The sequence below is a fragment of the Thunnus thynnus genome, chromosome 5, assembly GCF_963924715.1.
Source record: "Thunnus thynnus chromosome 5, fThuThy2.1, whole genome shotgun sequence".
Taxonomy (NCBI): Eukaryota; Metazoa; Chordata; class Actinopteri; order Scombriformes; family Scombridae; genus Thunnus; species Thunnus thynnus.
In genome coordinates, this window is record NC_089521.1 from 3,584,344 (window position 1) to 3,610,590 (window position 26,247).

Genomic DNA, 26,247 nt, shown 5'->3' on the forward strand with positions numbered 1-26,247 from the left:
AAACATATCTTTTTAAGGTGATGATCCTGAATCACTAAGAGCTTTTTAACAGTTTATTTAGATGGTTGAGTTAATAAAGAACCAGTCAGCTCACCAGCAAATCCAAACTATCCAGTAACACTGGAGATGACGGCTTGCACAACTCTTCACTACTGAGGCCGTTTGTCAGCATTATTTCTCAATAATTCTCATTGGACTCTTCAGACCTTGATCTGTTTGAAATGTAAGTGTAGAATCACCAACTGCAACAGATAAAGCTGATTTCAAACCATTGCTGGATTGAAAGACCCAGATGGGTGTTTGATGCCAGATACTATGACTATATACTATATATACTACTGTACTTTACATGCATCACATCTGTGACAGTTTATTAAAAGTACAAAATATTAATGTCATCCATTTTTTTTTATTTCTTGAAATTGGTGTTATATGTAGAATTACCTCATCATAGGATGAAGATTTGTTTGGTCAACTGTTACAAAAAAATAAGTAAAGAAATCACATTATGAATATTCAGATGGAGTCTGATACCAGTTACTACTCATTTCTGTCATTTCATGTGTACTTCAATGTTTTTATGCATAAAATCGGACACAATTTCTAAAATGCACATATATTTATTTAATGTAATGAAATGTATTTTACCCTGATTTTAATATAGTTAATCAAATTTGCATTGTATCTTATTTAATTATTGAAATTAATTAATTTTTAAAATTGTTTTTATTCTACTATATCTTATTCTAGTTTAATTACTTAATTATTTTTATTTGATTTGCTTATGTAATTTAATGTCATGTAATTCAGTCAAATGTTATCTAATGTAATTAGATTTAATCATGTTTAATCCAATGTGTTTGATTAGAATCTATTTAAATTAATTAATTACATAATGCGAGGTGGGAGGCAGTCAAAGGAAGTTTGGAAATCTGGTTTTAAAGCAGCAGCCAAAAAGGTGAATCATTACTGAAACATCTATATACTTCATTAAAGTATGTCAGATTCAATAATGTGTAAGCAGCATCTTCATACTGCTGGATAGTTTAATCTATAATAATGCATATTTTATGAAATGATCATGTTTTATGTATAAAATCTTGATCTGATCTGAAAAGTGACTGTGGCTCTAAGTACCACATTTGTCTCTTAGTGCAGTAAAAGTCTGAATTTGCATTTATTGGAAACCTTCAGTATTATATATAATACACAGCAGAGCCAACTTGTTATTTTTGTGACTTTTCTCTGCAGACCAAATTACTTTTGCATCAGCCAGAACTTCACAAACACAACATCAGACTCCCAACAGACTTCATTTCATGAAGCTTTTATTTGTACAATAGCATAAGATACAAAGAGTCTGATCACATATCATACAGACGTTCCAACGTAGTAAATACACGTGTACTGCCTTGTCCAAAAGGTAGTCCTACTGAAGAATGAGACATTAAAGCCGGGACTAGACGATGATGACGGATCCAGACAGCAGGAAACCACCGACCCATCTGAACTGAACTGAACTCTACTCTTCGTCTGACAGAATCTGTTTCATATGAGCCACCTGTCACTTTGCTGTTATGGCAGACGTATTGACTGAGCAGCCTTTATCCTACTTGATAAGTGCAGTATTTAGTTGTACAGATTTTAGGGTAGTAGTACAATAGCTGACAGAGGTATGAGTGTTAGCGCTACAATCCACAGAGACAGTCTGATATGTGCAGCCTGCAGCTCAGTGACTGCTACTAAAGAGCCGCTTCTGTTTAATGCAGACCAGTGGACTGATGAGGATGAAGCTGCCCTGAGGCTGCTCTCACCTCAAGTCTGTAAGGCAACAGTCGCAGGCGATGTCGTGATGCCAACAGCCTCGACTGCTACTGTTTTGACCGTGATGTATTTGCTCCTTTAAGCTCTTTCTCCAGCAGTCAGTGAGATTTCTGTCCCTGCTGTAGAAAGCAATTCTCCATTACCACTGAATGAGACTGAGCCTGAACCATAGCAACAAGAAAAAAAAAAAAAAACTGGTTGAGGAGATGTGAGTGGTATTTTTTTTTTTTTCAAACCACAAGAGCTTTTTTTTTTTCTTCTTCTCTGGCACAGATTCTCTTTTGTTACAGCTGGAGATGAGATTGATTTTCCTCTACCAGACGACCGCAAATTGATCCAATTTTCTTATCTTGCGTTAACGCAGACACAAAAATCAGCTTTTGATTAATATTTTAGAGTATATAAAGCCTTAAGTACTACAGCAAGAGAAAAAAAATATACTTAATTTACCCTTGTCATTGCTATTTTAAAATAATAGGCTGACATCTTGGGACATACGCTTGTTTTAGCTGAGAGTTAGATGAGAAGATCAATAACACTCTCAGGTCTGGAAGGTAAATATGAAGTACAGCCAGGTGCTGCTTAGACACAGTCATGCTTACTGTCTCCAGTCTTTCTGCTCAGCTAACTGTCTCCTGGCTGCAGCCTTTTATAACACACAGACATGAGAGTGGTGAGAATCTTCTTATATAACTCTCTGCAACTATTCCTTTAAATGCAGATACATGTGATGATGATAACAGATATATTATGTCCACTTTCCTGAGCTGAACAGGTGAGCTGTCAGACTGTGTTCACTTCTGCACTCATTCTGTTTAATTACCCCATAAAAAAATACATTTCATGGGTTTTATGTGCCTCTTTTTCTAAAAAAAAAAAAAAAATCCAGGAAAACGGGAGTTGCAATGAGCTCCAGCTGTTTGCCTCTCTGCTGCTTTTTGCAATCACACACTTTCAGCAGATCAGTAATAAGGTGATGTCTGTGGATTTAATACTGAAATGTGCCTCGGCGCATGATGTGTGAGACAAAACGATGTAAAAATAGTCCTGCGTCTGAAAGGAACTAGGATTTTACTGACGGCAAGGTGATTTTAGTTGCGGGGATGTGTCGGGGGGGGAGTCTGGCCCTGGAATCTCAAAAAAAATATCAACGTACCTTTTAAAAAAAGAAAATCAGTGACAGAAACCTCACCGAGAAAGTCAGCTTCAATTTAGCGTGACTTGTTTCTGTCAAGGTTATCATAGGACTGAACCGCACATTCAGATTTCACCTGAGAAAACACATTGCTGCCAGGACATCTGACTGTCACCTGTTAAATAAGAACAAACAAACAAATAAAACCCTTTAAAATCAAGAACCACGTTTCCCAAAATGCTCTCAGCTGATGCAGCTCTTTACTTCCTGATTGATGTTCCTTACACTCCACGGTTCTTCCAGTTATTTTAAGAATCTGGAAGAGAAAAAAAAAAATCTGTGTATTGGGTCAGCGATGTGAGAAAAGACCTACTTTAGGTGATAAATGCTACAGGGAGCACTCTCGGATCTGTGTCATGTGCTGTAGGTGGAGCAAAAAAACTCCCCTCTGATTTAGGCTAGCACAGCAGAAAGGGATCACCCTGCTTCCCCCTCTATCTGATCATAATGTTCTGCTCTACAACTGTGAGAAATTGAGGAAACTGATAACAGTTTCCATGCTGGAACAAGGTCTCGCCTGTTCGGCTGCACACCGACTATTAAGATTTTTCTACCCACCACAGGCGACGGGAATGTGAGAGGAATGTGTAATTATTCTGCTGCCGGGGAGCCTAAAAAATGTTCTGATGAGAGCTGTGTTATCTCCCCAAAGAATTACACATTCATTTTGAAGCTGGAGGGAGCATCTTGGGAAACAAACATCAAAAACATAGGATCACAGTAGCTGAAGACTCCAAGAAAACAGTAAAGCGGGTGCAGGTTCATGACACCAGATGTACAGTGATATGTCTGAACCTTTAGGTGTCTTTTGAAACCTTTACACAGAGAGATAAGACAAGTACGATGTCGCTGGCTCGAATCTAGCAGAAGACCCTCTCTGTCTGCCATCTTTCCTGCCGCTCTCATCTCATCTCTCTTATATCTAGAATCTAGAAAAAGCAGAAATGCCTCAAACGTATACACTATATGTTCAAAAAAAAAAAAAAAAAGTAGCAATGTCAAGTCACACTGCATCACAAGTTTACATCCTCTTCTTTAGCCTACAGCGAAGAAAGAAGAAAACAACGTCAGTGCAGAAAGCGGTAAGAAGTGAAGAGGCGTCTGTACCACAAGCAGAAGGCAGAGTGTGTGTTTTCATGTAAGTGTGTGTGTGTGTGTGTGTGTGTGTGTGTGTGTGTGTGTGTGTGTACAGCTCAGAAGGCACAGCTCTCAGCCAGCAGATGTGTGTGTTTGTGTGTCAGTCTATGTAGACTAAAAAAGACGCAAAGGTAGCAGGTGTGTGTTGCTGATGGAGCAGCTGTAGGCGAGAAAAAACGTCCAGCAGCAGGACAAGGCACAAAAGCATGAATGTGTGCATGTGCATGTGTGTGTGTGTGTGTGTGTGTGTGTGACAAAGAGAGAGAAAACATAAACATTATGTTCACACTGACTCTTAAACTGAGCCCAGCTCAACACTAAAGCATCCTATAAAATCTGTTATGTGCAAAGAAGGATAAAAACATTGAAAGCAGATAAAAGTACAACAGTGATACATGTGGTTACACGAGTTCATCCAAAGATAATACAACAATAATACAGAACTGATATCAGCAAAGGAGGCACAGTTCTTCCCATCGCCTCCAGGGGGCAGTATGTCACCCCCCCCTTCCACCCTCCTCACTACGTGTGTGTTCGTCTCCTTCAAACCTTTCTCAGCAGGAGGCTCAGTCAGGAAGAGCGATGGCAAGAATACATGAAAAAATGAAAACATTTAATAAGGACGAGCTTCATAACACGTCACGTGGTTACATCCCTTAACTTTTAGCATCAAACCCAGAGGGATGTGCGTTCAACAATGTGCACACGTACACAGGTGTTATCTCACGTGAACGTACCATCTGCCGCAGCCGCTGGCACTCACGTTTCCTACACAGCTCCTCTTCACAAGTTGAACTAACTTCTTAGACAGTTTGGAGGTGGCATACAGATTTTTTTTTTTAGATCATTGTATAACACCTTATGAGTCATTAAAATAATACAGAGACACCTTCTCAGGAAGAATACAGTGGCAGTAAACTCTTGGCTGTGACTGGTAATGTTTTCTCATAGATTTTAAAGCAGCATATCTGCCAAAATATCTGTTTTCTTAATCTGTAAATTCCGTAATTGAGGAGTCCTACATGAAGACACAATTTTCCAACACAGTTTTTCTTATTTCAATTGAGAGGAATCTGTATGTGTGTGTGTTGGGTTTTTTTTTGTCTGTGCTCTTCTCACTGATTGGAAATGGGGGCGTTGCTCACATGGAAAAATGTGATGTCACATATATCTATCAAGATGTTTTCATGTTCTAATGAAAATCTGATAACAGCTGTTATTGTTTGCTAATGTTGTCGGGCCGCTGTCAATCATATCTGATCAAATTACAAACAGATTAACAGATAAACAGATTAGCTGAGATAATCCGATTAGTCAAGTTTTTGAGTGTTTAACTCTTAGTAAATAATACATGAGGATGTTTTCTTTCCAAATTTCAAATCAACTTTGAATGTTGAATGTTAGTTGTAAATATGCAATATTATACAGAAATATTACTTAAGATTTCAAACCAAGTTTTCATGAGCTTTAAGTAATCTATGACTTTCCATCACAGGGTAGCCTCTAACTATTAAATTAAGTCTGGAAAATGAGCTTTACAGGTCAGAACTCAGCACAATTTGAAGTAACTGTGGAGTCACTGATATAGCTGACTGATGAACAATCATATGAAAAAACATTAGTTTTGTGTAATAGGCGGTAAAAATGTTACTTATCTCACCTTTAAAGACTTATTCAATCAGTTACTTCTTCATATTGTCCGGACCTGCGTAGGAACTCTGAGTGCTTTACGTTATCAGCCACCAGCTGCTTCTTGATAAACACATCTCTGCCACGACATCTTTGGATGGATTTGCAGCTTCAGCTCAAAACAAACACTTTTATTTTCCTTGGTCTTTGTGGCATACATTTTCTTTTTCCACTGATTCTGATTCAAATCTGTCTTCTGTCACTTGAATGTAAAACACTGAGTGGTCTTTGTAACTAATGCTTGAACAATGTGACTTAAGACGGAGAGTAAGATTGATATCCCTCTCATGTCTGTACGCTGTATATATGAAGCTAGAGCTGATAGGCAGTTAGCTTAGCTTAGCACAAAGACTGGAAGCAGGGGGACACAGCTAGCTTGGCTCTGTCCGCTCACTGCTTAATACATCATATCTTGTTACAAAAACCAAAGTGTAAAAACAAAAAGTTGTGGTTTTGTCTTGCTAAACTAACTGTCTCCTGGCTGTAGTTTCACATTTAACAGACAGATCTGAGAGTGGTATCAATCTTCTCATCTACCTCTCAGAAAGGTAGTGAATGAGCATATTTCCCAAACTGTCAAACTATTCTTTAAGTGGGATATTACTTGATGATACCAAATTGTAATAAAACACATTATGTGCCACCAAATTTTAAAAAAAATTGAGCCAACATTATAAATCCATCCAAAGTTGAAACTCAAAGCTAAATAGTACAAAACAAACAAATCAAATCTGCAGTCTGCGGGGGGATATGCCATCATCATGAAAATCAAAACAGGAAGTGCAGTTTCTGCGGTGCGTAGGTGAAGTCTAAGGCGTCTGGTGGCTCTGCCCCCTCCAGATATAGCTGAAGTTTTAATTGGCTGAGCAGGGACCAGGGCTAGTGGTTAATGAAGCCGAGCTGCTGACATGTTAAATAATTCCCAGATCCAGAGGGTTCTCCATTTTCTTTCATCCCATCACTGGGGCCCTAATCTGGGACAAAATGCTCCTGACGATCTCTAACTCCACTGGGACACAGCAGTCAGCTTGGAGGGTTAGGTCTGTGAGAGGGAAAAGAAGCAGAGCGAGGTGCTTTTTGTCTCAGTCCTTTCAAAACCGAAGTGGTGAACCCAGTACAGTTTGTGTAGAAGTGTGAAGTTGCTGCACATAAACAACAGTGAACCGCCATCTTTTCTTTTCATCCTTAAAAACCAGGGAGCAAATGATGTGTTTCTCATGCTGGCTTTGTCCTACTGGTTTCTTCATGCCTCGGCTCTCTGTCTCTAGTCCTTTTCTCCTAAATTAGACCCTGACAGACCACATGGGGATTAAACTCCAGTCCAGAAACCAGTGTGCCTCCATCCAAACATGAAATCCCAGGACATGGACTTTTGGCCTCATTAGAGTCTCACGCAGTCAAACCAACACTCTCTCAGAACATTTCTCCTCTCTGTCTGGATGTGAATACAAAATGTAGCACAGCTGTGGTGGTTAAAACCAGGCTAGCTGGCTCTACAGAAGCGAAGGCTCGTGCTAGCGCTGCAGTGAACTATCTGAGTCACAACGGCCGAAAGCAGAAAGTCTGGATAATGTTTCTGTGAGTGTGCTGCAAGGTGTTGAGGCCTTGCTAAGCCTGGTACACACCTGGGGATGGGGGGGTTTAGAGGACAGTCATTTGATATAATCTCCCAGCAATCACCTATGGTCTTATAACCAACTGCTTTACAACCCATCACAAGTCACACAAGGTCCTTGTAATAGTGTCTTGTGAGGCAGATCTCACGTAATGTAGAGTAATGACAGTGACAAGTGATGAGTGATGTTTCGTCCCATATAGTATAGTAAAGTCATGGCTCAGGGCTCTGTATGAGACGGAAAATGTTCAACAGTACAACAGCTTCTCATTGCTGCACAGTTTGTATCTGATGAGTCAAGCAAGTGAAGATGAACTTTGTCACTACCAGAAACCACATGGCTGTAGAACAATAGTCCCCTAGATGATTGCTGATGGTGCTGTTTCTGTGGCCTTTTCAGTAACAAGTACACTGTGTTTATGTTAATGGTTGAGGACTGGATCCTTATCCACTATTCATTTCCACTGGTTTGAGTCCAAAAGTGGGATATTTGCATGTGATCGTTCCCTCTCCGGCTCTCTCTCTGTGTCAAACACAGTCAGTATTTCTGGTGATTTGTTGCATTTTCTTTCTGTCTGGCCCTCACTTGTTTTTTTTTCCACTCCTGAGTTGAAGCTGCCCTTGGAAACCAATTAGTGGTCTTATCTTTCAATCCCAGTACTGGTCATTAGAGGTGAAATCTTGAGCCAATTGTTTATAGTCTAGTTTAAGGCTCAACTCTCACTTTTAGGTCAATCCTCTGTGAGTAGAACTACATTTGGATCTTTATGTTCCCTAATCCTGGTTCTTAAGAGTGTACACCATTTTCTCCAATCGGGATCTCGGCTGGTGGGCCACTTCCCAAACATGAGGGAATATGATTGGAATGACACTTTTTTGTACCAGTTGGGGAACTGAAATCCATTTTTACCTCATCTGTGACCATTTCGTCTCACCTTCAGTAAGCTTTTGGTTTACTGACTGGGAGCCCAAATAAGTGAAAGCAAGAATATCTAACACATTCTAAGTGGCCTCTATAGTGTCTGTTGCCGAACCAGCTTTTTAACATATAACCTTAGATATGCAGGGTGATTTGCTGGTTATTTCCCAGGGAATATGGTGATTTTGCCGGCCTTGGCGAGCCGTTGAATGATCTGAGCTTCGAAGTCGGCATCGTGGACCCCGGTTTTCCTGAACTCTCCGGAGTAGCGGTTCTGCTCCCAGTAGTGGTGCCAGTTTCCCCGGCTGTCCGCCCCAAAACCAAACACATTCACCTAGAGTAAAGCCAAAGAGTGAGTATTGGAAAGTAAGTGTGAGGTTACAAATGTGTCTGTGAAGATTGTAAGTCATCCAGGTCTGGGTACAGGGTTGAGTCGAGAGTTAGTTGCTCTGGACTCGACCCTTCTGGATGGTTAGACATGTGTCCACTATGAATATGATGTGTAGAGTAGTTTCAAAATGATGCCAAAATTTACAGGAAAACTGACCTCATCACAAACGTGCAGGGCAAAGAACAGCACTAGCATGCCAGTGGAGGGGTAGCGCCCATGATGTCTGGTCCAGCGATCATGGATGTATTTAAAGAATGCAGGGTTGAAGATTTGGACCTGGATGGTGGACAGAGATGCAGACAAAGGAAAATATTATAATTAACTGTAAATTTGCATTAAAAAAGGAGGAGGAGGATTTGTTTTCCCAAATGTTCCCAGTCTAAGAAAAGTAAAATTCACATAGCTTTACCCATCAGATGATTTTTAAAAAAGGACGATGACCTCATGTAAATCATAGCTGCTACGTATTCCAAAGGTCCACAGGAAAAGGAGAAGATTTTGCCATGTTAAATTTTTAATACTCCCTGAGGTTTTGATTGCTTTAAAAGATTAATAGCACTGTTAACCAAACTAATAGTCATTACAAAATTCTCATCTACCTCCCGGTGATGTTCGATGCCAACAAACAGGGCTTTAGGCTGCTTAGAGCTCCGTATTGGAGTAAATCTTATAAATCTATATTTTTGGGTTGGCTCCAAAAGACACTGTAAAAAAAACTGTGTCTCTGACCAGACGAAGATGTTCACAAAGTCCTCACATGGCGGGGATTAGTTAGAGTTTATTTATTTTCACAGATTAAAGAGTGAGCAGAAGATTATTTAAAACAAAGGGAAGGTTTCTAATCTAACTGTAATCCTTCATCAACAATGGGGAGGGGATGATATAATAACAGCAAAGCAGGGTCACTGTGTATGTGTGTGTGACCGCACATGTGTATGTGTTGTAACATTACTATGTATGTGTGTGTGTGAGAGAGAATGGTTCAAAGTAATTGCAATGAACGTTGAAAATACACACCTTGTCTTTATCCACACGGAGAAACTGCTTCACTGGAGCGTAGGTGCTGAGAGAGAGGGAGAGAGAGAGAGAGAGAGAGAGAAAGAGAGAGAGAGAGAGATTGATTAAATGCATTTAATCAGCTCTGTATGAGATTGCTGCGGCTATGACTTTGGAATGATTGACAACTGACAGATTGTTACAACCAAGTGACTCTCGTGGCTTCTCTCGACTCTGCTGTGTGTGTGTCAGCGTGCGGGTGTGAGTGTTCGTGTGTGTGTCTTCTTACAATCGAATCTGGCCAGTGGACAGAGCGCTGGTGATCCAGACAAGATCCAGTGTTTTAAAGGGGACCAGGACAAAGCTGACGTTGGACGCCAGGTTCTTGGCGCTCTCTGGATACATGAAGTGATGAGTGGTGTGGCTGCCGGCGTCTTCCTCGTAGCCCACCGTGGGGGCCAGGTTTATCCTAGGAGCATGTCAGAGGGGAACAGCATTAGAGATGTGTGTCTTCAGGTTACACTGGGTTAGCTAGCAAAGTGTAAGACCTCCAGCTCTACCTGCAGTCAAATACATGCAAAAACTGTTTCACAAGAATCTCTACTCATGCTGACTTGATAGCAGCTCCTGTAATGTTGTTTTGGAACCAACGTAAGGGCTTTTAAAGGAGTAGTTAAACATTGTAATCAGTTTCATTTCAATTTGTTAAACCTGTATTAATTGATTTTTTTGGTCACTTGGGGGCAGCGCAGCAGGATGTAATTACATAATTGACATTATAAACTTCTTAAGGTGATATGGCAAAAGTGTCAACAAGCAGTGGCTTATGTACACATCCAGGGACAAGGATCAACATTAGCATTCATTGGAGTCGTGTTTCTGTCCACAAGACGAATGCAAGTCCAATATTCACTTTGATTTGGTCTCCTACAAAACCTGAGGAAAATATCTGAATCTTTAGCTGCTAAATATTCCATGTATTCACCAGCTAGTCGCTGACACTGACTGTCACTTGCATACAGCCGGTTTATTCTCATTTGAAAACAGCTGCCTGCTGGAAATGAGGGTGGCAAGAGTGTACCAACACAGTAAACAATAAAAACAAACAAACAAAAAAAAAAAACCTGAAACTGAAAGATGCTAAAACACTCTGTAGAGAGCTATGAGGAACTGCAGAGTCTGGTGATAATTCTCTGTGGGTTCATCACTATGAGTATTATTATAAGTATTATACACAGCAATCCCAGTCACTGTTCACATAAACATTTTTATTAGAGCAGCTTTAAGTACGGCGCTAGAATCAGGATGTGTTTAGCCTAGCTTAGCATAAAGACTGGAAGCAGAGGGAACAGCTAGCAAGGCTCTGTCTAGTTCAAAAATATACCTGACTCAGCTCAAACATGTTCAAACTTATTTGTTTTGTCTTGTTTTGGGTTTTTTTTTACTGTATGTTAAAGCCCAAAATAGTGAACTATTGCTTTAAAGCCACACTGTAGCCACATACATGAACATGTAAAAATGACAGGATAATAGTAAATGCTAAAACATAATATAACACTGACTCTATAATGTCAGTTACACAACACTCTCTATTTGAACACCGGCTAACATCTGTCACTATGAGCTACTGGTCATACCAGACCAAGTCAGGCTGTAGCAACAAAATGCTGAATGTATTGAACTGTGTTTGTTTTAGTGCTTATGAATTCAGGTTTTCCTTTGTAAGAGAAAAAAATGTCTTTCTAAAAAAAGTTGCATAGTCCTGCTTTTACTGGTGCACAAAAAAACAGCATTATGCAACCAGAGTGGATCCTTATATACACCAACCTCTCAACATGTCATTAAAGAAAACCGCTTCTGTCAAACCAGAATGTGGACCTTCTGCTGCTGAAGACTATCTGCTTTAAGGTTTGACAGGTTGTGTGTTCTCACAAGAGTGTCATTTTAAATTTGACAATGTCTGACAAAGACCTCTGTTAGATCTGTTCAATTAAATCAAATTTGCCGGGAGTGTAAAGGGGGTTTTTTGTCTGACATTGTAGCGTTGTTGTTTTCTAACTCCTCATCATAGCTTGACAGCAGCACATTGTATTATATTAGATATAAAATATAGTGCAGTGTAAGCGTTTGTCAGTAAGTGAACCGCTCTGCTCTGTCTGTGTACTTCAGACCTTTGCTGTATTTACAGTAGATGTGGCTCACTGTCTGGAGGAGTGAGCTTCTTATGTAAACAGGAAGGTGCACCTGAAAAAATGGCCACTGAGTGCACCTACCCATATGCCTGCAAACAAAACAAATGTTTGTTCAGATAAGCAGGAGTGAAAAGGCAGATGGTCAGGAAGTGGGTGGTGGTGGTGAGAGGGACTGTTGTGGGCTAAGCCGGTTTTTAAAAACAAATGAGAGTCAAACGAGCAGAAATGAGAAACTGTTACAGGAAGTGGAAGTTAGAGGTTGCCCGCACAGGTCTGCTGAGAGTGCGCTAATGGATGCTAATGCCTTTAGCACGCAGAAACACAAAATACAAGTCATTCCTGCAGAGAGGCTCTCGTGGCACCAGCACGTGGCTGCAACACACACTCGCTGCAGGAAACAACATATAGCTGTGTGTTCGTGCCAGCTGACAACAATCAGACACTGCTATCCATCACTGCTGCACCACAACGACCGGGGGAATAGACTGAGACAAAAGGATTTATGTACCTCGCTGCGTGTGTGTGTATGTGAGAGACAATCTATATGTTTCTGCTTTTTAGAGCATACGACCCTGACTGGTGACCTCACATGAGCCAAGTGACACTCCCTCCCAACCAATAGGAGAGCTGAATACAGGATGGCATTAAAGAGTGAGATTAAATATAGAATCAGACGCACACATCTGCCGTCTGCTTCTCTGTAAGTCCTTCTCTCTTTAGCGCACACACACACGGTCATCCATGATGTCACTTTAATGACATACTGTGCAGTGTGATGGTATAGAGCTCTCCTCACATGAACTCTCTCTCCTCCCTCCAGCTTCCTCCAACTCCTCCTTTCTTTGTCTCTCAGTTTCAGCCTTCATCTCAGCCTCTATCTCCATCTCTCTTCGTCCTTCTAATGCATCCTTATGTCTGCTCCCTGGTCTCTATCGGTTTCCCCATCTAGCCATTACATCCATTCCCCTCACCTCATGATGTAGTTGTGTCCATCAATGGTCGCCCCATATCCGGCCCCGCGGAGGTTTCCGGAGTTGCCCACCACAGCGCAGCGCAGGCAGCGTCCCGGATCCCAAGAACCGTACGGTGACCTTCCGGGAATCACCTGTGATAGAAAGCCATGATCAAATTAAGAAGACTGGATTCAAGCAACAGAAGGAAATGACTCTAGCACTAGAATATCAAGATACATAAAATAACCTAACCTGCGACTTAAATCTGATTATAAAAATACATCCTGCTTGCAATACTGGGGTGAATTCTTCATGAGACCCATCCATGAAAAATACATGAGCCCCTTCTGTCCTCAGGGAGCCAGACTGAGATATTTAAACATACGGCCTTATGTGAAAGTACTGCTCTGCGGTGAGAGTCAGGATGAAAAAAAATAGGATATACAGGTACATTTGAAAGGAATGAGCCAGGTCACTGATAAACCTGACATCTAATAAAGACAATCTGTTCCCCTCAGCCTTTGCCCAAGAGTGTGAAGTAAAGACTTGGCTGATTTGAAAGTACCAGAGTAATGAAAAGATGAATTAATAATATGAAATACCTGGAACAACCTCAGCAGCACCTGCTGGATGCTGTGGGGTTTAAACTGGGGCTGTAACATCTAGAGAGAGAGAGAGAGAGAGAGAGAGAGAGAGAGAGAGAGAGAGAGAGAGAGAGAGATATGGTTAGGATGTGTAGTTTCTTCTCTGCAGACAAATCAGATCTGACAACACACTTTAAACTGAGTTACTTTCTGTGTACTCATGTACGTGTGTATGCATGCACTCGCCTGCATTCATGTGCAAATAAGCAGGTGCTGTGCCTGTGTATGTGTGTGTGTGTGTGTGTGTGTGTGTGTGTGTGTTTAGGTAACAGCCATGTGTCAGACTGACAGGATGCAGTCAGACTGGCCAGACTGTGGTCAGAGGAGCAGAGGCATTGCTGTCCACATGTCAAAAACAAGCTGAATAAGAAAGGTGGAAGAAGGATGGAAAGTGAGAGAGAGAAAAGGCAGAATATGATGTTGTGCTTTCCATGTGAGTCAAAAAAATGTTTGCACATAAACTCCAATTCCAATTACACCAGTGTTAAAGTTTCTTTATGACTTTCCAGGCAAGTTTTCTTTTGTACTGTCCGTCATCAACATAGGTGAGATGTCCAAAGGATCTACTGTTCTACTTGGAGGGATAAACAAAAGTGACAGCAAAGATGACATCAAGGCTCTCCAGTCAGGATGAATCAAAAACGACCTGAATAAACAGCAAGCGGATAAAAAAGTACAAGTTGTGTGTAGAATGTAAAGAGGAAGATGGCAGAAAGAAGCAGAGAAGATGAAAGAACAGAGGAGGAGTTGATACTTTATATGATGCTGTAAGTTTTCTCTAATATTCTCTGCACTCCTTTATTTTGCCCTTGAAGTGCCTGACTGTCAAAGTTTCCATGGATAACACCATGAAGATGAAGCTATTAGTGTCTTGTGCAAGAAAACTTTTATTCAGGATTTCTCTTTGGCTACCTTGAAAATGGCTTTAATGCGCTGCTTATTTTCCTGTCTGAAAACATTAAATACCATTAAAATGTTCGAGTTTGTTCTATCGATTGAATAGAATCCATTACAATGTTAATAAACCAGTTCATTTAAATAAAGCAGATATTAAAGCAAATAAAGATAAAAACACCCTGCGGTGTGTAAAGCAATAAATAAAACCCAGTAAAATTGTGATTATGGTGCTTTAGGAAATGTAACCAATTTTAAGTGGACCAAAAATATGTGGATACATTAACACAAAATGTTTTTAAAATCAGTTTTAGTAATATTTTTCATGCTTTTCGTACCATTAGACTCAAGAGAAGGTGATTATGCATTTTTGAGGCACACATGGCAGTATTTTGTGGTTCAGATGTGACAGCAACAATATGACACTAATTATTAATAACCTATGTTGCGACAGCAATAGCAGGCTTTTTTAATATGCATAGCACCTTATAAAGTTTGCTAACTTACTCACAAAATCACTCATTCACATTTACAAAGCCGCAGAAGCTGTTTGGACAGAAAAGTAAGAGCAGCAGCTTTTTACGTATTATTTACGTACGTTTTACATAGACATGTTGACGTCGCCTCCTACAGGCTAAACATGTTGCTGCAGTTTTAACAGATGTGCAAACTGCAGGGAATAAGCTTCATTTTTTACCCCCATTCTTTAAGCTGCTATTTTTTTGTGTTTGTTTTGGGGTTTTTTTTTGCAATTTACTGACTAAAACAACTAGTTAAAATAATAAAAGTGAAACGTTGCTGGGTCACATTAATCTCCGGTGTGGTTATTAAATACAGAAATACAGTTCAGCCTGTAGGTATAAAACAGAAAAAAGTAAAGCTCAAAGCATTAAAGTAAAAATTAATCTGCATCTATTTAGGTAATTAATTCATTAAGTCACTTTTTAAGCAATGTGCAAAAAACTCTGACTTCTCAAACAGGTTTAATTACTCTCTATGACTGTTATTTGTTATCTTTGGGTTTTGGACTGTTGGGAAACAGTGACAGGCATTTCGCACCATTTCATGACATTTTTAAAGACCAAAGTGATTAATCAAGAAAGTAATGGTCACATTAATTGATAATAAAAGTAATCATTAGTCGCAGCTCTAAAATGCTCAAAGGACTTGACCATCAGACAAGTGACTTTTACCGTCTGTTCAGAGCTATCTTTTCTAAAACAACAAACTATTTAAACTATTTTAATAACCTGTGTTTATAGTTCAAATGTTTTGCCCCAAGGAAAGCGCTTAATTAACATATAGATGGATATTTTCTTTTTTTTTGTTCTTTTGGCCTTTGCTGTCCTGCTAAATGTTGCAAATATTAGTTTTTATGAAAATGGGTGACAACTGTTGGACTGGAACTGCAGTTGGATGAGACCGGCTGCATCTGGCTTTAGGTGCTTTACATCAATGACACAATTTTTAAAAAGGTTTTCGTTGTGTTGTCTGCCTTTAATCCACTCTCATGTTTTGATTTTTTTTACTGACTATTATCTTACACTTTAAGCCCTTATGCATATGTAGCATGTGTTGTTCTTGTTTGTGCTGTAACAAATTTGCTGTCCCCCAACAGCAATTTCAAACAGATCAAACTTTACCAGTCAGTTTAGCTTGATAGAGTGCTCCTGTTCTTAGAAGCATGAAATATTGTGCAGCATCATGTTCGCAGTCGACACTGAAAATACATATCCCTGCTTTGTCTATGAATTTAAATGAGGTCTGTGGCTTTTTTGGGGGATCACGGTTTTGAACTGCTTCATAGAGGGATGTAAAGAGAACGCTGTCACATAGCAGCAGGGGCCCACAATTAGATTAAAAAAAAAAAATCTTGTACCAATTTGAGCATCTGCCAAACCACACAAGCAAATGTGCATTCATGCGCGTGAAGAGAGAGCGAGCACCTGCACACACAAAAATCCTCCAAAAACAAAATGCTCAGACAAAAGTTTCAACAGGATATCAGCAGCTACTACATTGCTGTTGCTCTCCATAACCATCTTTTCCTTTCTGTTTTTCTCCCTCTCTCCCACACAGCAATCTTCATTTTTGCACTCCTTTGTCACCTCTTCCTTTCACCCACCATCGGCCTTAATTCCCTTTTCCCAACACAGATCTCATTCGCTAATATTTTCATTCACACATCTTCTCCAGCAGTTTCCTTGCCCTCATGTCTAATTCCTTCTCTTTAATTTCCCTCGCTCCCTCTTTGTTTCTCCTCCTCCTCTTGTCTTTCTTCATCTCTTCATCTCTCTGGGACGCTTGTGCACCCTGCAGCTCATCAGCGCTGATCAGAGACCACTAAATCTTTCTTAAACTCCCTTCTACTCTCTGACTTTGTTTCTCATGCTGTTACCTCATTCACCTGCATTTTTCTTTCTCCTCTTCCCTTTCTGTTTTTCCATCATCCTTGATCCCTCCATCCTTTCTTTGCCTCTTCTGTCTCTGACTCCCTGCATGATGCCAGAGCCAGTTTGGCATGCTGCACTGCTGTTGTTCAGGGGCTACTAATTTTTGGCAGATGTTTTTTTGGCAGCCATGCCAAATTCCTTCTCGCCTCCTTCCTCTCAACTGACTTTTAAAGTATAAGTCACCTGACACTTACTTTCAAGTAAATAAAACTTTTCTTTTTCACTTAGACCAATATTTCACATTGGCAGAACATTTCCAGGAGCTGGACGCACCAGCGGTTCTTAATCTCAAACTCAGCCTGGTTATAACAAGTATTAACCAAGTGGAAATAACCACACCGCTAAATTAAAAAGGGCTGCACCACACAAACTAGTTCTGAGATTAGTTGTTACTAAATGTTTGCACACGGTAACTTCAAGTAACTTAATCAACAAACAAAACTAACGTCAGCTTGTTAATATGTGTAAACTGGGTAAAATTACTTTTTACAAAAATAACACAATATACTTTAAATAATAAAAACCTTACGTCAATAACATCAGCTTACATAGCCATATAACAACAGTTAAGTTAACGTTAGCTTAATCTGGTATTTCACTCACAATCTAAGCTACATCTGTACTACTAACTAGCATACATATTTCTCCATGTATACAAATATAAACAAAACAGATTCATAGCCACATTTACAAAGGATTGTGTGGTGAATTGAATACCACATTCAGTAAATCATTTGACACCAGCGAATAGTTAGGGTTGCTTGACATGACATGACAGACTTTTATAAATAAGAGGAAAAAGAGTGGTCCAAGTACACTCCCTTGTGGGACTCCACACTCCTAGGATAGACCTAGGATGAGACATTGTCCCACCAACATCTACCACCTGCTTCCTATCTTTTAGGTAAGAGCTAACCCATCTGACTGCTGCATTATTAAAACCAACAGCTTTCAGTTTGGACAATAAAATAGCATGATCAACCGTATCAAATGCCCTCTGTAGATCTAACATTGCCATATTACAAAAATTCCCTTTGTCTACCTCCCTCCTGATGTAGTCAGTTAAATACAATAAACAGGTGTCAGTGGAGTGGGATTTTCAAAAGCCAGACTGAAAATCATACAGTAAATTGTGTGAGGACAGGAAGTTGTCAATCTGATTAAAAATGATCTCCTCAATGATTTTTGACAGAGTGCACAAGACAGACGCAGGGTTATAGTTTCCATGATCAAGTTTAGTCCCTTTCTTGTAGGGAGGAATCACTAGTTTATGAGTATTGATTTCAGCTGCATCGCTAAGAATCTAGCTGAAATATTATCAAAACCTTTAGAGCAGTTGAGCTTGTTGAGCATCTCAAGCACAACTGCCTCAGACACCTGTGTGAAGGAGAAGCCATCAGCTTGAACCCCTTGCTGAGAGTAGTACTGATGGACATGACTCTCCCCGTGTTGTCCTGTTTAGCCCGGTAGCTTTTCAACTAGCCTCCTGGCAACTGATAATTATTGAGACCGTCCGCCACCTCCTTCTTATCTGCTGTAACCCTGTTCTCAGTGTTTAAACTGTTTTTTGTTCTCAGCCCTTTACTGTAGCCAAGCTGCTTGAGAGATTTCCATAGCTTACCTAAGTCATTCCTATGTTCAACACTCCTCTCCTTAAAATAAGCCTTTTTGGTACTATCCAATAATCTTCTTGCTTCATTCCTTAACTTTATGTATTCTGCCCAACTCTGATCATCCCTATTTTTCCTGTATTTAAAATACTGTTTATTTATCTTCTTAATAGCTTCCAGAATATTGAATGATGTTTTATTCTTGCCTTTTAACGGGATCAGTTTGTCCATAGCTTCTAAAAACATACATTCAAAAGAACACCATGCTTTATCCATGTCAGTATAATGCAATAGAAGGGACCAGTTCATTTTACTCAATGAATTGGCAATGGACTTTCTGGCTAATTACACTGCATATTAACATACATTGTCATCAGCTAATAAACACTAAATTTACAGTGAAAAGCAAGGCAATGTATATTTACATCAAGTCCAAGCTTAGTGCCAATCTTTGGAATATCTCTATTCATTTCTTTCAAAGTAATGACTCGGGGGTCTTGAATACACGCTCAGTATTTCCTCTAGGTTGACTGCCTTTGCCTGCCGGGGGAGGGGGGTCTTGGCATTTAGCATTTATCAACTGACACACTGTAGCCTGTACTCTACATTTACTGCCAGACTAACAACTTACTGCTAACCTTTTTCTCTGCTCTGCTGGCATTCACCATCACTTTTCTGCCACTCGCACTCTCACTTAACCATTCACTTGCTTATGCACTTCCGTATTCCTTAAAAGGAGCTACGCTACCAGGAGTTTCCCAGGCAATGACACAGACATTGACTCATGTTTCTAAACGGTACTGCTCAGAGGCTCCCAAATGATTTTGATTTGGCATTTAAAAAAAATATTTTTTGGCCGGGCGGGGGTTCTCGTTAGCATGGGTCCACCACCAGGCCCGTACAATTAGAGGGGAAACACTGCACGCTATTCTATATTTTTCTTTTACATATGTAATTTACACAGAAATCTTCCAGAGATCAAGAAGACCTCACTACATTTTTTGGAACTCATGAGAAACGTTTGAAAGTTGTCACACTAGTGTGAACAAAAGTTCCCTGGGTCAAACCCACTAACTACTATAAAACTTTAAACTGACATAAAGCTTTCACGACAAGCCTTTGTTTGGAACAACAACATTTAAAGTCTGAAATCTAGTCGAGATTTGAAGAGCCGTGTCTAATACATTTACAGGTACACAAGGCAACATGGCACAGCCAGATTACTCCATGCAATTAGATGTGATGTTTTCTCTGATACAGAATAACAGAGAGGCATCTCTGACAAGAAAACACAATGTCAGAAACAGAGAAGCACTGCAGAGACTTGTATGTTTATCCTGCTTGGTCTGGCCCGGTACCTTTCTTCATTTAGTTTTCTAGATCATATAATTGTTTTCTTCTTTCTCTTTTTTATCCTCCTTCCTCCCAATTTCTTCACTTGATTTGATCATCTATTTTATCCCTCATTCCACTCTTTCATCATTTCACAGCTTCCATTTTCCTAACATCCACATTTCCTCTGTCTTTGCTGTATTCTACATGTGATCCTTTCTTCTTTTCTTCCTCTCATTCATTTCTCATTCTGTCTCTCTGTCCCAGTTCATACCTTTCCCTTTGCAGTGTGACCTAATGACTTGGCAGCTGTTAGCCTGTGTTTGCAGTTTTCTGCCATTTCAGAGCTACACTGAGGCTATAGCTCTGATAGAAGACTTTAAACCTGCAGTGCGGGACTTTTACATATTAATGAACGTCTGTTACATTCAAGCCAAACGAGTTCACACAATGCTGATTAAGCCTATCATTACCAGGTAAATCTGTGTATTTCATAGAGTTTTTAAATCTGGTGTCGGTTGCAACATTCCCACTCTGGTCAGAAGAATGCATACTGCGCATGCTCTATGGGCAGAGCATGCGCACCAGAGACTTCTGCCAGCTGAGCGGCCAACTTCCGGTTAACTGCTGCTAACTTGAATAGGAATAAAATAATTTAATCGTGCAGCTCTTCTAGACTTTCCAAATGAACCAAATGGATCAAATTCTGACAGTGAAACAAGTCATTTCACGGGGATTGTGTGATGCTCAAAACAATTTATCCACTGTTTTACAGCTGCAACAGTAGCGACAGAGAAGGCAACGGCGGATCCTATGACGTACAGCAAGCACGTGTTGACAGTGGTTTTGTAATCACCCTCACTGGGAGACAAAAGTCCCACACTCCAGCTTTAACCTTGCCAACGAAGGACATCACACAACATCAACAATAATACTAGAAACACACACACACACACACAAACACATTTACACTTAGATTTAAATGGACAATGACAAATGGGGATACAGCTGCAAAAGCACACCCACAAAGATGAATACGCACACATAAAGTAAGAGGGGTTGTTAATCAAAAATACTGAAATAAAGTGTTTCCCATCTTCCCCTCTCGCTTGCTCAGAAGACACATTTATATCAGTTTTTCAGACATCACAGTACTCTGTGGTGGTTTAAGAAGAAGACAAGTGGCCAACCCTGTAATGTCCCACTTCTCCACAACATATGACTGGCAGGGATACATGAGGAAAACTTGTAAGAGGGGATTGGTTGGCTCAGTGACGAGGGAGGATGAAGAGGATGGAGAGGGATCTGTGATTATGATGTACTCCCCCCATGTTGGTGTCCTAATAAATGTATAGCTCCCCTCTGTTCCACTCAGACACACCAATGGAGAATATTTGAATGTGCTGTCAAAAAACACTTCAAAATGTTTTTGTTTTGATGTTCACGGGATAGTTATTATAGAATGTGCAATCCATAATCTTATTTTTGTCTTTTAATGAATATCAATGAAGTCAGGGATATTCAATCGGAGAAACCCAGTCTGCAACTGTCAACTATGCTAATGTTGGGTTTGGGAGTTTTATTCCAACAAGAATTTGAATAAAATGAAACAATTAAAGTGTCTGTGTATAGGATTTGAAATTTTTGACAATGGCGACTCCCTGGGATAGTATAATACACTGTTCTTCAAAGCTCACTAATGATCGCCTCCAACCAAAGGATATAATCCAGGGTCACTGAGATGAAAGAGCTGAAAACGACAAATAGACTGCACCAGTTTTCATCAGGGTTGTTACTGGAATTTTTCTTCAAATACAAAATTGTGCCATTGGAATATTTTCAAATTTTACACATAGTGGCTTTAACTGCCTCAAATGTTAAAGGTAAATACCCTCAGCTGGGAGCATAAAGACACTTTTAGACATAAGAACAATTATATTAGTTATACTTGGACACAATATATACAGAATGCAAGACATAGTGTTTGGAATTGGACTGAATGTGCTTGTGGGGTTGACAGACAGACAGATAATGCTATCCAAAGGTGAATAGTTTGGGACATTTAGGTAAATGCTAATTTACTTTCTTTCCAAGAGTTAGATGAGAAGATCATCAGTCCTCTCATCTAACTGTAGGCAAGACAGTTAGATTTCCCAAAATGCTGAACTGTCAATTTAACCTCAAACCAGATCAGATCAATTCTCTATAAAATGATCCACCAAACTGAAGTCCTGCACATGTTTACACTTAAAATTCACAGTGCTGGTTGTCATGACCTGATCTGAGTGGGTCCGCCATCTTGGACAGCTTAGTACAGCAACACCACCTGGACAAACCACGTGTCACTACAGGATTTGAGTCTGTCACTACACAATCTGAGTGTCACCCGTCACATTTTTCATGCATCTCAGAATGAATACTCTATCTGCTCAAGCACATACTGAAAGTTTCTATCATTTTATTTTTCAACAGTACTTTTATATCTTTTCAGGGCCAAAGAATTATATGTTGAACATAAACAAAACAGTTTTACCGAAATAAATAATTTAAAAACAATAATGGGATCTAAGTAAAAAGAAGAAAGCCCCAGTGTTTTATCAAATTAATGTCAAAGATGGAAGAAACAAAAGATAGAGCTCAGACATATTTTTCATTTTGCCAAAGAATATGACCATGAACCAAACAATTTTATGTAATAACTCATATGCATGTGCTACTCAGATCGGGTAGTGAGACTGGTCACTGCACTTGATGAACACCATTGGCTACACAACTCCAGTATGTAAAGTTAAATCAAATTGTTACTTACCACCCACCAGTAGTAGACATCAGAGGGCAGTTGGATGTTGTCTCTCGTCCAAACAGGTGAGATATCCGGGTCGTAGTTCTCATCGAACCAATCAGAAACGCCGGGGTCTCCGACACAGTGAGAGCAGGCACATGTCTTCTGCTGCTGTGTGTCAGGTGGCGACAGCCGGTGTGCGCCCACGTAGCTGGGCACCAGCTTCACCCGCCGTGACTCCTCCCACCCAGGTGGCTCCAGGTAGTTGAAGCCAACACCTCCCCGGAGCGAGACGGAGAAAAACAGTGAGGTGAGAAAGACGAGAACCAGCGAGCCAAGGAGAACCCAGACTCTGCGGGAACATCTCACCCTGCCTCCTTTCTCCGCTCCGCCTCCTCCTCCCCCGCTACTACCTCCGCTTCCTGCCGCCCCAGCCGCCCCTCCGCTCAGCCAGGGCCTGAACTCGGAGAGTCTGGGAGCTCCCCTGAATGGAACTCCGCCCCAGGACCCCCAGCCCCAGCGCCTGTCCCGGTGCAGGGTGGAGGACGGGATGCGGCCCCCCCATGGCCATGCCCCCACCCCTGGGCCTGCCACTGTCCCCAGCCCACCTCCTCCTGTGCTGCTACCGCTGCTCCCTCCACGCAACAACCGCCAAGACCTGGTCGGCGTGACTGGGACGACCCCCTGACTAGTACTCTGGACCACAAGATCACCCACTGTATCAGACTAGTGAAAACACACACACACACACACACACAGTGACGGAGGACAATGTGTCAGAATCAATTTGTCTCAGAGTCAAGCTGTGTGCTCAGTGATGCTCCTACGCTTTCTCTCCGTCTGCCACTGGATTCTCTCCCTCTCTCTCCTCCACAGCTATGTGCTTATCGCACATGCAGCAATGTCTAAACACACACACACACAGTTGAATTACACACAGATGTAGCCTGACTGGTACGGAAGTCCTTTGCTTTCGATGAGAGATGATCTCTCCTTCAGCTTCAAGCGCAGCCTCTGCATTTATCACCTTTGTATCCTTTGTTCATTCCCTCCTTTTCTTTTTTTTTACTTTCTAACTTTCCCTTCTCTGGCCTCCACTCTCTTTATATCCACCTCTCTCTTTTTCTTCCCTTTTCTTTGGTATTAACTGCAATGCCCATCTTCAGCGAAATCCAGTGCACGGTGTGGATGGATGCAGCAGGTCCTTCTCCTTCTCTCTGCCATCTGTGTGAATGTTGAGCTCGGCTCCAGCGCTCTGCTTTCTCTCTTTTCTGTGTCTCTCGTTGCACTGAAGCGACGTCGCCAAAGAAATCTGGCAGACTAGTTGAGAGCAGCGGAGAGAGGGAGGGAAGAAGGGAGGAGGAGGAGGAGGAGGAGGAGGAGTGGTAAAAGGGAGGAGGTCTGGCCTGAAGGGCGTTCCATCACATCTCTAGCCATCCAAGACAAAAAAAACTCTCTTCTTTCTTTTCTCCTCCTCTGCTAACTGCTGTTTTCGCAGTTCCACTAACCCTTTTTTAAACTCCTCTATTTGCATTCCTCTAGAGGTTCACCTCGCCTAGTCTCTTTCCTCTCCCCGTCTCAATATCTATTCTCTCCTCTTTCACCCTTTTCAGTCCATTGTCTGTGTCAGCCTGCTTCACTGAAGCTACTGGGTGAAAATCAGTTCTGTTGGGTTTAAAGGACTCCTCTGTTGCTGTTCCTCTTCACACTTTTTTTTCAGACACAAAGAAAAGTTTAAAAAGTTGAGTTAAAAAGTGTTTCAATTCTTTGTGGTAACTGATGAAATCTTAATGATAAAAAAAATTCAAAACACTAACGTAGTGGCGGAAAGACTTCATGATGCAGTGCCAGTGAGAGTACAGCGTTCTCCCAATATCACCATCTAGATGTCAGTGCTGCAGCTGAGAGGTTCTGCCAAGTCTGACTGATATGCTATCCAATCAATGTTCAAGATTCCCAGTACAGGCACCAAAAAAAAGTCCAACAACTAATCAAGAAGTCTTTTCACTGTTCTGCTCTATCCCCATAGAGATAAAAAAACAAAACAAAAGCAAAGATAAAAGTAAAAAGAACTCTGGGAGAAGTAATCAAAGCATCACAAGCAGACTGGCCGACGTTCTTACGACAGAAAGATTTTTTATGATGCTGGTTCATCCAGGGAGGAGGCTGCACCAAGGAAAGGCGAGAGTGGCGGATGGAGTGATGCTGCGGAGAGGGTAGGATGGATAAAAAGACAAAACCAATCAGCCCCAAATCTCATCTTCTCTCCAGCTGGCTTTGAGAGGACGGCAGGAGGAAGGGTGGGGGCAGCATCTGTCCTGTAGCCCAGAGAGTGTGTGTATGTGTGCACGTCTTTGTGCTTGTGATTTAATCCCTGTACAGTGTTAAGCTAGGGTTGCACACCGCCTGCCAGTTGCACTAATTTAATTGTGTTTTACAGCTGTGCCAGTGTGTGTGTGTGTGTGTATATGTGTGGCGGTGTGTGTGTGTTTGGCCAGCAGCATAAGTTTCATGGGGCTGGTGAGCTTGAGGTGACTGCTGCTTAGCTCTAATCTGCTAAACTGTAATCCGAGGGTAGGACCCCAACAGTGCCCACTTTCTGCCAGCTGTCTGCCCTGCCCATGTTCATCTGACGCCCGATAAACACCTGCTTTCCTCACCTTCACGCACGCCGACCCAAGTGTCTTTCCACTGCAGTGTTTTCTGATCTGTGCGTGTATTTCTGTCTAACATGCACCCCTAAGGCACGAACCACTACTCCCAGTAAAGTTATGAAGTAGTTTATTCCATGATCAAATGTCCGTGTGTGTGTTTGTGACTTTATATGCGTCCTTCAGGGATTTCTGATGGCCATGACTGGCTTGAAGTCTGGCTTCCTGTTCCATGGAAAACCTGCAGAGAGACAGACAGAGACAGAGAGAGAGAGAGAGAGAGAGAGAGAGATAAAAGGCAGAATGTCATTTACTGCCATTAGGCTCATCGACCGCATTGACTTCTTTAATTCTCCTTTAGCTTCCCACTTTGATCCTCTTCCCTTTCTTTTAATTCTCATTTCCTCTTCTCTTAGCTCAATCTAGCCAGATTCACCTCAAACTGTTTTTATTTGTCTCCAGCAACCGTCTCTTTCTTTTGGCTGCTTCTTACACACTCCCATCGCTACTTTTCTTTCCGTCTCGCCGATTTGAACCCCTTTCATCGTCAGACATTCCACCAAAAGGGGACAAGGTCAAACATGGAACAAACTCTTGCTCTGTCCTGTTTGTGTGTCTGTTGATTGGTACTGAATTCATTACAAAATGTCACCATGCTGGATTGGAAATATTGCAGTAGACTGACAGGACACAGACTGAAAGAGTCGGATGAGAATACTAAGCAGAAAAACAAACCTTCCATATAAACTCCTTTCAGATCTGCTTGCTGCTGTGTTTACTGCTGATGTACCAGACCGTCATGCACGACTCTGTGGGGGATATTTACTCAGCCCACCGCAAATTACCATCAGGGTGCGAAATTTAGCTCCACTGCAATTTTTCAGTTTGGCAGGGTATTTACTAAGACTACTAAGATGTAAATGAACCCAGTCCACCAAAGAGGACAGTTCATCGGATTTGCGCTGAGTGA

At 41.0% G+C, this 26,247-nt stretch overlaps 1 protein-coding gene and 1 long non-coding RNA gene across 2 annotated transcripts in view; both read right to left on the bottom strand.

Annotated features, from left to right (window-relative positions):
* Window positions 1–1,311: 1,311 nt before the first annotated feature.
* On the bottom strand, window positions 1,312–23,646 carry st3gal2 (ST3 beta-galactoside alpha-2,3-sialyltransferase 2). Its single transcript, XM_067591063.1, has 8 exons — window positions 23,563–23,646; window positions 22,654–23,352; window positions 13,514–13,573; window positions 12,930–13,063; window positions 10,056–10,235; window positions 9,788–9,833; window positions 8,927–9,046; window positions 1,312–8,713 (listed from the first exon to the last, which is right to left on the bottom strand). The coding sequence occupies exons 1-8, from the start codon at window positions 23,644–23,646 to the stop codon at window positions 8,540–8,542; spliced, it is 1,497 nt and encodes a 498-aa protein (XP_067447164.1). The 3' UTR covers window positions 1,312–8,539.
* A 505-nt stretch (window positions 23,647–24,151) lies between these two features.
* The window catches only part of LOC137182506 (uncharacterized), a 34,981-nt gene continuing 32,885 nt past the window's right edge, over window positions 24,152–26,247 (bottom strand). Inside the window, exon 2 of the long non-coding RNA XR_010928346.1 lies at window positions 24,152–25,518. This is a non-coding gene — a long non-coding RNA (uncharacterized lncRNA). The remainder of the gene's footprint in view (window positions 25,519–26,247) is intronic.